General features: G+C 46.9%; 1 protein-coding gene across 1 annotated transcript in view; it reads left to right on the top strand.

The window, feature by feature from the left end:
* LRRC40 (leucine rich repeat containing 40) overlaps positions 1 to 13,651 on the top strand; it is a 333,058-nt gene that overhangs the window by 144,753 nt on the left and 174,654 nt on the right. Inside the window, exon 9 of the mRNA XM_069232449.1 lies at positions 82 to 133. Coding sequence (XP_069088550.1) covers positions 82 to 133 — 52 coding nt within the window. The remainder of the gene's footprint in view (positions 1 to 81; positions 134 to 13,651) is intronic.

A 13,651-nucleotide genomic window follows, 5' to 3' on the forward strand; every position in this document is an offset into this window, starting at 1 on the left:
TTGCTTTGATTTGCTTGCTGTATTATCAAATAATTTCCATATTGCATCATAGACTAAAATCGTTGTTTTTTACACTTTTAGAAAGGAACACAAGAACTTCTGAAATATCTAAGAAGTAGAGTTAAAAGTGCAGGTACTCGCATTTCAACTTTCTTTCTACATTGAACTTGGTTTACGAGCATAAATATCTTTGTATATTTAAAATATTTGTTTGTGCACCAGTATACATGAGGGCAAGAAATCTTTTGATGGTGTAGTAACACGAGAACAATACATTCAGGTCACCGCATGAATAGCAACCAGAAGGATAGTCATGCAGAGTATTTCACTGCTACAACCTTTCTTGGACTTCAAGAATAAAGCATGACGTTTTAGAGCCTCCTGTGCTAAAGACCATTGCCACGCTACGAACTGAAAGCAGGTTGACATCTTAAGTATTAAAGCAAGCATAGGCAAAGGTTTTAGTTTTGCTTTTTTTTAAGTCAAAAGGTTTCACCAGCTGTATCATCATAAAGCGCAGCTGTAGTGTTGGCGACAAAAGTCAGATAATTCATTGCACTGGGCCGCAGCAGTCCACACATACACAGACACACACACACACACACACACACACACACACACACATACGTGACGAGTAAATCAATGGCAAAAGTGCAGGCTACACATACACACACACACACACACACACACACACACACACACACAGGTGACAGGTAAATTAATGGCAAAAGTGCACGCTACAAATACACACAGGTGACAGGTAAATCAATGGCAAAATTGCAGGCTACACACATGTACACATTCACACAAGCGACACTTGTCAAGACGCTGATTCTAAAACTCTTGTTAATGAATGAGGGGGGAGATTCTGCAAAACATGCACATGCCAGGGATGTGGTTCTGCTGCTCATGTCAGCGGAGCAGTTCTGCAGTACATGCAGCACATGCAGTACATGCAGTGCTTGCACAAATCCTGTGTTTTTGGCAGTGCATTACATAGCAGAGGGGTGCCTACACAACTCTCACAGCACGTGCACAGCTTAAGTAATGCTCTTCAGCATGTGCTTTTGCGTTATGTCCATTCACAGGAGGTGTTAAAAATGCATCTCTTGTCCATTGACCCGTGGTTCGTTTTGATGCACAGGCCAAAGTGCCATCACTAAGACATGTTAGCACATGCCCACGCCTATGGTTTCTTTCTGTAGGTTCAGGTGTAGTGCTGAAGATCACTTCTAAAGGCTGGGGGAGGCAATATAGAACACACACTCACCAGAGAGTTGGCACTCTCTCTCTCTCTTGCCAAATGGCCACAGGGAGAGCTCTGTAGCATGTGCACACACCTCAGCATTGGTTCTGCGTCATATGCACTGATGAGGATGCTGGTTCAACAACTCGGAGCATTGATTGTGCAGTGCATTCCATGTGGTACAATTTGACTGATTGAACTTATCCCTTAGGTATAATCCCATTGATTTCGAGGAAGAAAACCACACTTCTCTTATTGGTAAATTCATTCAAAGCATCTTGCTAGCATTAATGTTAAGTGCCGTTGCTTGAATTTCATTCCTTTGGACAAATATGGAAAGAAGATATTGACAGTTTGCCTTAGTTCATTAAAGTGCTCATGCGGTGTTCCAAAGTTTTATGAGAGCCATGGCCATTTGTGCTCATCGTCTCTGTGCAAATATAAAGTGCTGGGATAGCAAGTGTGTATTTTTTGTTAAGTCTAACTTTACATTGAAAATTCATTGTTTTGGTTTAATAAGAACTTTGGCAACGTCTGATAAATCTTCATTGCAGTTAAAGCACTGAGCCGCGTTTTTTAATCATGTTTTGTACAGATTTGTCCACAAAGAAAAATGTAACGGAGGGTACAAAAATATAAGATTTTAACTTTTTAACTACCATATAAATTTATATGCTACGCTGTAGCAAAACTGTTCTACAAAATTAAATCAGACAGGAATAAATCTAGAACCTTTCTAAGAATCCAGAATCTGGATTAATGTAAAACCATTAGGTAGTTTCCGAGATATTTGGACTGAAAAAAGCTTTTGGGCTTACATGGAAGGTTAAGGTACAGATAAATCGTGTATACTATTTCACAAATTTTCTGTTAATCCAGATTTGTGAGTGGTATGCGGATTCCTAATTGAAAAATAAATTGAACTAGGTTGGAAGAGGGAACATTTTCTCCCTTAGCTTATTGCAGGATTCACAAGGTTTCTGCACACCAGCATAATGTGATTGGATGGCCATAACAGCAAATGTATATTTTGGCTGCCGTTATGTTATGTAAGAAATTTGTGATGCATGCGTTGCAAAATATGTCGGTCCAGTAAGAGGGCAAGAGGAGCAATCCCTGTCCCTGAGAAAATGTTTGTCCACGGAAATGTAACCCCTAAAAAGTAATCCGTGATTGCTACTGAATACATTGGCCAAACTGTGGATTAGTGGATCCTGCAACCCACCATTTTCTTGCTCCATGGATCCAAAAAGAATACATGGATTCCAAGGCACCATCCCACAATGGTGGTACCATTTTGTAGCTGCAGAAGTGGTACAGAAGTCACAAATAAAATGCCATACAAGTATGGAAAAAACACGAAGTCTGCACAGTGAGGCTGGGCAGTGCCTTTGCCCAAACAGCGTGTTTAATGAAAAATGTCCAAGCCTACGTAAAAAGAAAGTTTCAGTTCTGTTAAGGGCACAGAGACGAGGATTATGCATTTGTGTCTGCTTTAATGAAAACAGAACTACTCAACTACATTACCATGAACATAGGGAAAAACCAGTAGTCCAAACAACAACCAAAATCATATAATGACCATGACATTGTGTTGCCTATGACCCTCTTCCTCTTTCCTCATGCAATCAAAACGTTATCCTATGATCCTGATCTTGTTAATTTATGTGCTCCGTTCTTAGTAAACAATAATTAACTGAACCAACATTATTTCCAAATTGTAACTAAAAGTTAACCAAGTCATATAAACACAGCATCTCAGGAATCTTTTTATTATTATTTCATTGAAACCATAACCGTTTGACTCTGTGATGACATGGATACAACAGATATTCATAAAATGGAAGGCATTTTGCATAATTATAAGGATTAACAGCAAGTAGTAAGACGTGTAATTGTATTAGCTAGAGCAATGAGTGAAGTATTCAAACATATACATTACATTTTGCAGTCATTGGGGTTCGCCTGAGACTAAGTACAAGTGTTCCGTATAAGAAGAAATTGGGTCTCTGGGGTTAAACACAGAGTGGTAGTCTTCTTGTCTCTTCCTTTGCCCTTTCGCAGAAGTGTATATGCATTTACAGAGGTATCTATATAAATGTTGATCCTAAATTAGCAACAAATAAAAACAGTAACATTCTTAAACAATGGAGTACTTTATCTTCAAGTATTTGATGACTGCATGATTGTGCCTTCATGTATGTGGAATCCCCTCGGTGTCTTGAAGGTGTATTAATGTATTTTGGGGCCGTATTTTAGCTCCAGATGCCTGGTGTCTGGCTTACATGTTTGTGATGGGAGTGCAACAATCGGTAAGCGTTCCGGTGACCTCCTCAGAGTGCCCCCAGTTTGTGTTGGACGCAAGGCTGTCCTGAATGCTAGTCTGACGCCTCTAAATCAGAGTCTGTGTCTGGATTTTGTAAGTGTGCCAGCATCACCTCCCAGCTGTCTGATAGGGGGTATTTGCGCAGCCCAAGTACATCTTCCCGCTTCAGCGCCACCCCCTCCGCACCCGCCCAAATTGCAAATGACTGTTTCCAAGCCAATTCGGTAGGTGCCTCTGCAGATCAGCCTTTTGGCCGTCACAAAACCCAAATCTAAAAATCTTGTGGTGGCCCTGTGCTGCGTGCCTCTGGGGAATAAACCCAGTATGCAGGCCTCCCATGTGAATGATATTGTGCGTGTCGTGCATGCGGATAAACAGTCCACTACGGCTCTCCAGTAGATATGTAAGGAGGGGCAGGACCATAGCATGTGAATTATATCTGCATTGAGAAGTTTGCAAGGGGGACAAGATGCATCGCAACAAGAGAAATATCTGTTAGTGCGAGCTTGCGTAAGGTATGCCCTATGGATAATGTAAAATTGTATAAGTCGAAAACTGGAGTTGCGAGGTATAGTAGTATGCCTAGAGAAAACAGTTTTCCACTGCAAGTCCCTGAAGGGGGTAGCCGATTTGCTCTCCCAGGCAGTACGCAGTGCGGCATGCTCCTGGACCACGAGAGTTCGCCGTGCATCCGTAAACCACCTAATCAGGTGTCTTCCCTGCCCCATCACCTGTATGTATTGTATTAGTAGATGGGTCCGGGGGGCAGTCGTTAAGTCTCCCCATTCAGTTGATAAAGATCGCAGTAGTGAGTTATACAACAGAAACTGTCCTGCCGGAAGGCCCGCATCTGTGACCAAATTGGGGAACAAAATCAGCTTGCCATCACTGTACAGATCGCCCAACGTGCGCAGATCTGCAGCATGCCACACCCGAAGTTCAGTTCCTGATGTGACTCCGGAGCCACGAGGTGTTCCCAGTAGGGCTAGAGCCGGGGCGAACGGGAAAGTTCCCCTCGTGAGGCGCAGGGACCTGCGGTAGCAGCTGTGGGCCACCTTAAGGAAAAGCTGCTCCGGCGGCGCCGAGCATGTGAGTGGGTGAAACAAGTGCGCTACCCGTGCAAAGGACCAGGGGCCTGCAGTAGTTGCTGTATCGGGGAGATGAAGTCGCGCCAGCCATCTGGACACCCATTGGAGCTGGGATGCCAAATAATAATGTTCCAGATAAGGAGCCGAGAGACCGCCTTGCTCCAGTGGCATATAAAGTTTCTTAAGCGCAACTCTGCAGGGCCATTTATTCCAAATAAATTCTCTCAGCTTGGGTTCCAGGTCCCTAAAAAAACTGACCGGTATGTAATAGGGGAGGTTGGAGAAGTAGTATAATAGTCATGGTAGTACAATCATTTTCAAAAGGGCAATCCTGCCTGCCACAGATAGTGGCAGCGTTTGCCAAAAGGCCATCTGGGATCTGATGGAGGACACCGCCCTCTTAAGGTTACCGTCAAACAAGTCCTCTCTACGGTGGTAGATATGGATGCCTAAATATCTAAACGTGTGTGGTTGCCAAGGAACTGCAACTCCAGAGAGGTGCAAACCTGGGTTTGGGAGTGTAGGATCGAAGGGAAAGAGGCAGGACTTTCTCCAGTTAACCCTTAATCCAGAAAGTGAGGCAAACTGCTGCAGAAATGTCCCGACCAACGAGGGACCCTGCGTGACATCCCTGAAATACAGTAAGAGGTCATCAGCATACAGTGATACAGTGTGTAAACCATCTCCTAGCGCAATACCCCCAGCGGGGGCCCTGATTGCGTAGTACTGCAGCCAGGGGTCCATGGCGAGGGAGAACAGCAACGGAGAAAGGGGGCAACCCTGTCTCACGCCCCAGTGCACCTCAATTGGCTCCGAAATACTCCCCCCCCTCCCCATTTTGACCTGGACCTGGGGATTAGTGTGTAGTAGCCTAACCATACGGAGAAAGCGAGGTCCAATGCCAAATCGCTGCAGGACCTCAAAAAGGAATGTCCATTCCAAGGAATCAAAGGCCTTCTCCAAGTCGAGAACCAGGCATCCTGCCAATGGCCAGTCCTGTTTCGAATAGTGCATAACACAGAACAACTGCCTAATGTTGTGAGATGTATCTCGTGCATGCACAAATCCGTTCTGGTCTGCGTGTACTAGGTCCGGCACCATGGGCGCCAGATGCGTTGCTAGTGTATTGGCCAATATTTTATAATCTGTGTTGAGCATTGCTAATGGTCGATATGAGCCAAGCTCCATCGGGTCCTTGCCTGGTTTGGGGAGATACACCAGCAGCGCCTCATTCTGCAACGTCGACAAAAATCCTCTCTGCACAGATTCTTCGTATATGCGGAGGAGTTGAGGTGCAAGTATAGAGGAAAATGTCTTATAAAAATCAGCTGGTAGACCATCTGGGCCAGGAGCTCTACCCGTGGATAGTTCGTGTATGCTACCCTGGATCTCGGAGAGCTCAAGGGGCTCCTCCAATGCGGTCCGCTGGGCCGCTGTCAGGTGGGGCAGTGTAGTTGCTGAGAGGAATTCTGCACAGGTCGGCCGATGCAGTGATGTAGCCGAGTCATAGAGAGTCCTATAATGCTGTGTGAATGCTGAGTGTGTCTCCGAGGGTGTATGAAGCACAATACCAGCCTCCGAGCGAATCTCCACAATTGGGCCATGGTCTAGTTCGCACCTAGTCAGCCAAGCTAAGAGTTTGTCCGACTTATCCGCAGAAGTATGGGTGCGCGCCAAGTGAGCAGCATAGTTTAAACAACGTAACCGCTCCAGGAGGGAAAAGTGCTCGGCCCGAGCCGTTGACAATAGTGCTATCTCGGTGGGACTTCAGGCAATCTCCCGTTCAGGACGCAGTAAGATCCGCTCCATTTGGGCAAGTTCGCGCTCCACAGAGCGACGCAGATTCCACTGCGTTCCCATACAGTGACCCCTAATAAAAACCTTAAAAGCATCCCATTCCATCAGGCCTGAAGATGCCGTACCTTCGTTATGTGCAAAGTATTCAGGAATTGCCTCAACTAATGATGCTTTAAATGCTGCATCTTCCAGGAGCTCGGGCCTAAGTCTCCAAGTGGGGACTGTCGGGGGACAGACATCTCAGCCCAGACGCACAAGTTGCGGGTTGCGCTCTGAGTGCGTGCGACCCAGATAGTCCGTGTCCAGTACTGTAGGGTATAAATTCTGTGTGCATAGTATTCTATCAAGGTGCACATGTAGGGAGTCCGGGGCAGAGTAATATGAGTAAATTGGTGGCGCCATATGTCTAGCAAGTGGCAATTTTTAGTCCAGGCAGTCAGTGCACGTTCAGCTGATACAGTGGGCGCTGTGGGCTGTGGGCAACGGGGGGGAAGGAGCGGTCTAAGTCCGGATCCAGTACACTATTAAACTTTCCCACCAATAACCAGGGATAGTCGCTCCACCCCGACAGCTGGTTAGACAAAGTATGTAGGAAGGAGGCCTGATCCACATTCGGAGCATATATGGAGCCCAGTACTATGGCCCGGCCAGCAAGTCGCCTCCGTACCAACGCGTACCGCCCCTGATCATCTATTATTTGGTCTTCTGCTACAAAGGGGATGCCCGGTCTGATCCAAACCAGAGCACCCCAGCATAGGTAGAGTGACATGTCGCATATAACTGACCTCTCCAACCCCGCTGCAAACGGAGGATCTCTGAGCGCCAAATGAGTTTCTTGCAGAAACGCAATGTGCACGGAGTGTCTTTTAAGGTAGGAGTATATGGAATACCTACGTTTTGGCGTTTGTATACCGCGCACATTCCATATAAGGGCGATGGAGATATTCATGGTAGTGTTTGGTTGTTGGCGCAGCAAACTATCTGCGCGGCCCATAAGAGCAGGACTTTACATACAATAACGGGCTCCAGCACTCAATCAGGCAACTTATGTATAGACTCCGTATCAACAGTAGCAAACGGAATACCATCAGAGCAGAGGAACAACCGATTTCCGCCCAAACCAAATAACCCATGGGGTCAACAAAATAGTTATACATGGTAGTTCTCCACTAGTAGGAGTGTGGGGTAGGCCGTGTGACGTAATGATGAGCGTGTAGTGAGTTGTGCACCCTGGCGTATGTGGATAATTGGGTGGGGGGGCCAGTAGAAGTTAATTCCTGTGAACAGCTGGGGCACCGGCACAAGTCGTGCAACCTGCTAGTCAATTTCCCTGTGAGTTTGCAGGTGCATCCCCAGGTGATTAGTGCAATATTACATGGCATATCTGTAAACAAGGTGCGCATTATGTACTGAAGAAAAAAATTGGGACTGTAAAGGATATGACCGTGGGGGCGCTAAGTCGCCCAGACAGGCGCCGAAGGGTTCTAGAACAGGTCATCTGCCGTACCGGGGGTCACCCCCAAGCACGACGGAGAACTCGTTTCGGAGAGTTGATCTGGTGTAGTAGGACGGTCGCTTAGGGGTTGTGAAATTTCAGTTTCTGCTTCCGATGCAGTTGGCGAAGTGTTGATGGCTGCTGCCAACTGCAATGCCTTGCGTCGTTTCTGGATGATTTGTTCCAGATCGGGGGCATGTTTCGCGCTCTCCGGAGTTGCACTACCTGCTTTGCGGCCACGTCTCACATGGGTGCGCTTACCCCGTGGCACTGGTGGGTTCCCCTCCAGGTCCCGGCCTCTGATACGGCCTGTTGACTCCAGCCATTCCCACGCCGCTTCTGGCGTGGTTGAGAAGTGGGATTTGTTATCAGATATTATACGGAGTTTGGCCGGGAATAAAAGAGAGTACACAAGATGCAGTGTCGGGAGCTTGCGTTTTAAAGGTAAGTAGGAGGCGCGGTCTCTCTGCTCAGCTAATGTGTAGTCCGGAAACAGCATGACCTGTGCGACTCGAGGCGGTGGTGATTGCCTCATGGATCTAGGGATAATATCCCTGTCTGCATAATGAAGCAAATGAATTATAAAGGGACGTGGGCCACTTCCCGGGGGTCGTGGTCTTGTAGGAATCCTATGTGCATGCTCCACTGAGAAGAAAGGTGTCAGAGTTCCCTCCGGTATCAATCTCCAGAGCCAGGCTTCAGAGTAGGTCACAGCATCACGACCCTCCACGCCCTCCGGCAGGCCAATAACGCGTATATTGTTTCTTCGAGTGCGGCCTTCTGCATCCTCAACACGACGCTCCAATTCTCCTATGCGGGCCAATGCGTCTCCCATTTCGGTCTCTAGCCGGGATGTCGCGGGCGCCAATTCCTCTATTCGTGCCTCAATTGTGCCTGTCTTTTCCACCAAATTGCGGTGATCGGCATGTAACAAAACAAGGTCACTGGCCACCTTGTCTATTTTGGCTTCCAGGGATGTGCGGACCCGTTCCAGCGAATCGGCGATGCGCTCCACCGCCGCTAGTACGGCATCGAGTTTTTGGCTGTCTTGAGTTGCGGCGTCTTGCGGATGCTTAGCACCGGTTTCAGAACGGAGGCGGCCAGTCCCCGCCATATCCAGAGCCTGTAAAAATGTCAGTGGTAGTATAGGTAGTTTCTTCGCTGACAAGGTAGCACTCAGGGGATTCCGTCCCGTGGGGCCCACCAGAGCACCCAGTCAGGCCAAGGGGACCGAACAACGAAGGTAGTTTCAGATAGTGTCCCAACTATGCAGTAGTGTGAGCCTGCTAAGACTTGCCTACATCCCCTCATCTTGCTGAACTGCATGGCTTAGCTTCCCCCCGTGCAGTTTAGTGAGGGCTGGCTTCCAGCTCCTGGCCCAAGGACCAGCGGTAAGGCCACTTCCAAGCCTCACCATCAGCAGGCTGCAGCGACGTTTCATCTATTTAGGTTGGGTTGGGCCCGCTTGCATGCGCTCCCGGAATGGTGTTGCGCAGCAGCACGAGCAGCCCAACCGTCAAAGTCTTTTTCATCCACTAGGTGCTCTGCCCCCCGGGCCGCCCCGTCCAGTCCCGCAGTCGGGCGCACCCTGAGCCGCGCTTCATCCAAGTTGCGCAGAAGCAGGCCCATGTCTCCTCTGCAGCGCCCGCAGCACTGCACCAGGGACCGCGGCCCTCTGCACCGTTGTGCACCCGGGTGCGCCAGCCTCCACCGCGACTCACTTAGTGTGGGCACACGTCCTGCCCCAGCGACTCCGCAGTCACCGTCACCCCCACAGGCCAGATACGGCAGCAGCGCACTCCACCAGCACGGCCTCCTCTTTGCGCCTCACCTGCGCGGGCGACTCAGCACTGTGGGGCGCCAGGTGTTTAGAAGTTACTGGCCCCTAGTAAGCTTTTTGGTGTCGGATAATCTGGAGTTGGGACGCGGAGCTCTATCGGCTCGAGTCCGCCATCTTACGTCGTATAAACACAGAATGTTGTCTTGTTACAACATGAAAGTACTGCTGTAATATTTCATTCCGTATAAATGTAAATTGCGTACTTAGTGAGATATACTACCTGTAACTCTTGAGTAGATGAATCACAGCCCCATAAGAAGAAATGTATTCCAATGGGAGTAATAATCCTTGCCTTTGTGTCCTTGGTAGAATTTAAACTTTACTTCGGGTTAGCTAGAACATTTTGTATTCTTTGTCGGCACCAGAGGCTCAGATTATGCATGTTTAAAGCTTTTGAAGCACCAAGGATGCTGCATTGACAATTGACTTAAGATAGAAATCTTTAAATGTGGGCTCAGATGCCCAATCTGCAGCTATCATAACATCCTCTAAACAATCTCCCGAAGGGAATGCCTCTGAGACCACAGCGCCCCTGGCAGAATGAGCCCTTAATATAGACAACTCAGTTATTGCTTCTTGTATCACCCATCTAGTGATAGTTGAGAATGAAACTACCTTAAAAGGTTTTTTGATTTCAATACATTTTTTTGGGTGCCCTAGCAGATCTGAGATCTTCAGTCATGTTCTCATAAGACTTAATGCACGGTGTAACACACAGTTTGGGCATATCTTTAAATTATGGGTTTCATACAATCCTGATGTTAGTTTTCGTATGTCTAGAAATAGAAAAAGGTGACTTTGTATAAATAAGCATCCCACGTCTGATGTCCAGTTCACTGATATCCGGTACGGTCTTACAGGATACCCAGCATAAGAGCACGGCTAACTTACCTGACAGTTCCTTCCTGGATAAGAACAGATTGTGTTCCCAAGAATGGAAGCGATTAAGGACCAAATTGACATCACACATGTCCGAGAACTTAGGAGTGGGGGGAACAGAAAGTCTGACTCCCGTAAGCTGTCAACATTCGATAGGGTGTTCACCAACTGCCACGGCATCCACCATCGCATGACCTACCGAGAAGCCTGATTTGAAAGAATTTACTCATCTGTAAGCATTCCCCAGAGACATTACTTCGAAAGAAACTTTAGGACATGCACAGTGTCGGCTTCCATCCGATATATAAAGCAAAAATGTATATACACAGTTCCACTACAAAGGTGTAAACCAATAATTCAAAGGTTCCTGAGTGTTCAAATCATCGAAGCAAGAGCCCTCACTCACCATTGGGTGACATGCTTCATCATAGGGCTATGCTCCTTGTCAGGCCGGCACTGCAATGCCTGACGGGCCCCACGAGGGGGCTCTTTGCCGGAGATCTTTTTGATGGTAACCAGACGGTCAAAAAAGTGTAGTGATGTAGGATTGGCATGAAAAAGAAAAGTGCTGTTAAAAATGACTAGAGGTAAAGCATAATTTAATGTGATATCCAACCTCTGCCAAGATTAAAAACAAAAGTGAGAGGAGACAATAAATTAAGGTCTAAACTCCCCTGATCAGACAAAATAAGTATCAGTAATTATCACTAATTCCCTAGCTATACATTCCCTATTCCCTACAAATACACAAACCACAGAGCTTTACGGAAATGGATAATGTTGCTCAAAATGTGGAACCATAATATGTCTGCCATAATGTGATACTTCATGACTCTGATTAATTAAAATCATGTTCAAATACCTAAATATCTGAGCATGTATATAATGGAAGAGACACCAAGCACAACAGCATCAGGTGTGTTACATGCACCTCAAGAGAAAGGTGTCAACATCTTGGAGATCAAATACATTGGTTTACAATAGAGTAACTTTAATTGTAGGATGTCCTGAGTCTCAAGAAGGACAACAGTTAAGACTAAATTGGTACTTCAAACTAGCACTGTGGGTCAAAAGGAAGCAACAAAGAAGTTGATAAAACAATACATTTTAGCACAGTGGCTGAACAGTTGTGGGATGTGAATATTTTAGACCATCTGGTTCAGATGATGTTAAATCTTCAGCAGACCACCTCTACCTTATTATGGTGAGTAGACCACACTCAGACTATCTTATAGTTCTTAGGACTCCCTATGCTGGCTGCCATCTTCCAGGCTGAGCAACTTCAGCAGGCAAGGCAAGCAGGGCCACGGTCTGGCTCAACTTCTGCAGGGTTCATGCCGCCTCACAGCCAGAAATTGATGAGTGAGTCAAAGATAGCTCCAGCTTTTAAGTTCAAAGTAAACCGGATACACACTGCCCATCCCTGTCCAGGCCATTCTTACAAGCTTTTATGGCCAGCCTGTCAGACTTGCTTAAGTTTTCCTTCCTCGGGGAGCCACCCAAGATCCTTAAAAGTCATGCATACATACAGGGACTCAGGTGAAGTCTCCAGGGATTTTCTCGCAAGATACTATGTGACTTTCTTCTAGACGTCCTAAACGAATGGGAGGATAGGAAGTATTAGTGGGGGTGGTTGATACTCTGTGGGCACTATTCATGTATAATCATGCCAATACATTACTGGATTATTATACATGTTCTCTAAGAGCTACGGGTAATTGTAAAAACAGGCAAAGTTTGTGAAGTGCTTTATCATAAATCGTGCACACTAATGCTTGTGAAGGGTTATGCCAACAATAATTATAGTTGATTAAAAAAAACTACACCCACATGTGGGCCTCCATTGATCAGGAGCTTATGGACTTCACTTTACATGGGGTAGAATAATAGGTAAATCTCCTTGGTGCACCTGGGAATCTGCTGCCTCCAGTCATGACTTGGCTGGTGGTGACTAAGAGAGGCTCACAAAGGAGGGATCTCCCCTCCAGTTTGGAAGATCTCCCATCTAGCAGCTTACCCTAGGTCTGATACTGTGGGCACCAGTGTGTCACGGGAAGTCTTGGGGACAAAGGGAAAAGTGTTATGGATGCAAACTACACAAGTTGTCAGGGACCTTCATACTTGTACCCATTTGTAAGAGCTCATTGAACTCTGTCACTGCAGGCAGCTCTACGATTGGTTGAGGGGCAAGTGTGCAGGGGAATTCCCAGTTCATCAATCCAGAGTCAGCTTGAAGCAAGTCATGCTTTAGAGTATACTTGAAAAAACACAAATATTTGTGCTTCTACAAATTTGTGATAGTTGTATATCCCTCTAGAAACCAGTCTGCTTCAAAACTCACTTCCTGTTTTAGACCAAATACCAGTGTGTTCGATGGCATATGTTGCTGCAGATACACATGTTTAGCACAGTCCGCTGCCTGGTGTTGGGCTCGGAGTATTACAAGTTGTTTTTCTTCGAAGAAGTCTTTTTTGGTCACGGGACCGAAGGACTCCTCCCTCTTCGGCTCCATTGCGCATGGGCGTCGACTCCATCTTAGATTGTTTTTTTCCGCTGTCGGGTTCGGACGTATTCCTTTTCGCTCCGTGTTTCGGTTCGGAAAGTTAGTCAGAATCTCGGAAGAAAGCGTCGGTATTGTTCCGTTCGGTATCGGGATAGTTAGGTACATCGACACCGATCATCGGAAGACTTTGGGGTAGCTTCGATCCCCCATCGGGGCCTGGTCGGCCCGACCGCGTGCGACATCGAAGCCGATGGAACGGACCCCGTTCCGTTTCTGCCCAAAATGTCACAGTAAGTATCCTTATACAGATCAGCACTTGGTCTGTAACTTGTGCTTGTCCCCCGAGCACAAGGAGGATACCTGTGAGGCCTGTCGAGCCTTCCGGTCCAGAAAAACTCTCCGGGACCGAAGAGCCAGGCGTCTACAAATGGCGTCCACGCCGACAAAACAACGTTTCGACGACGAAGAGGAAACATT

The sequence above is a fragment of the Pleurodeles waltl genome, chromosome 4_2, assembly GCF_031143425.1.
Source record: "Pleurodeles waltl isolate 20211129_DDA chromosome 4_2, aPleWal1.hap1.20221129, whole genome shotgun sequence".
NCBI classification, from domain to species: Eukaryota; Metazoa; Chordata; class Amphibia; order Caudata; family Salamandridae; genus Pleurodeles; species Pleurodeles waltl.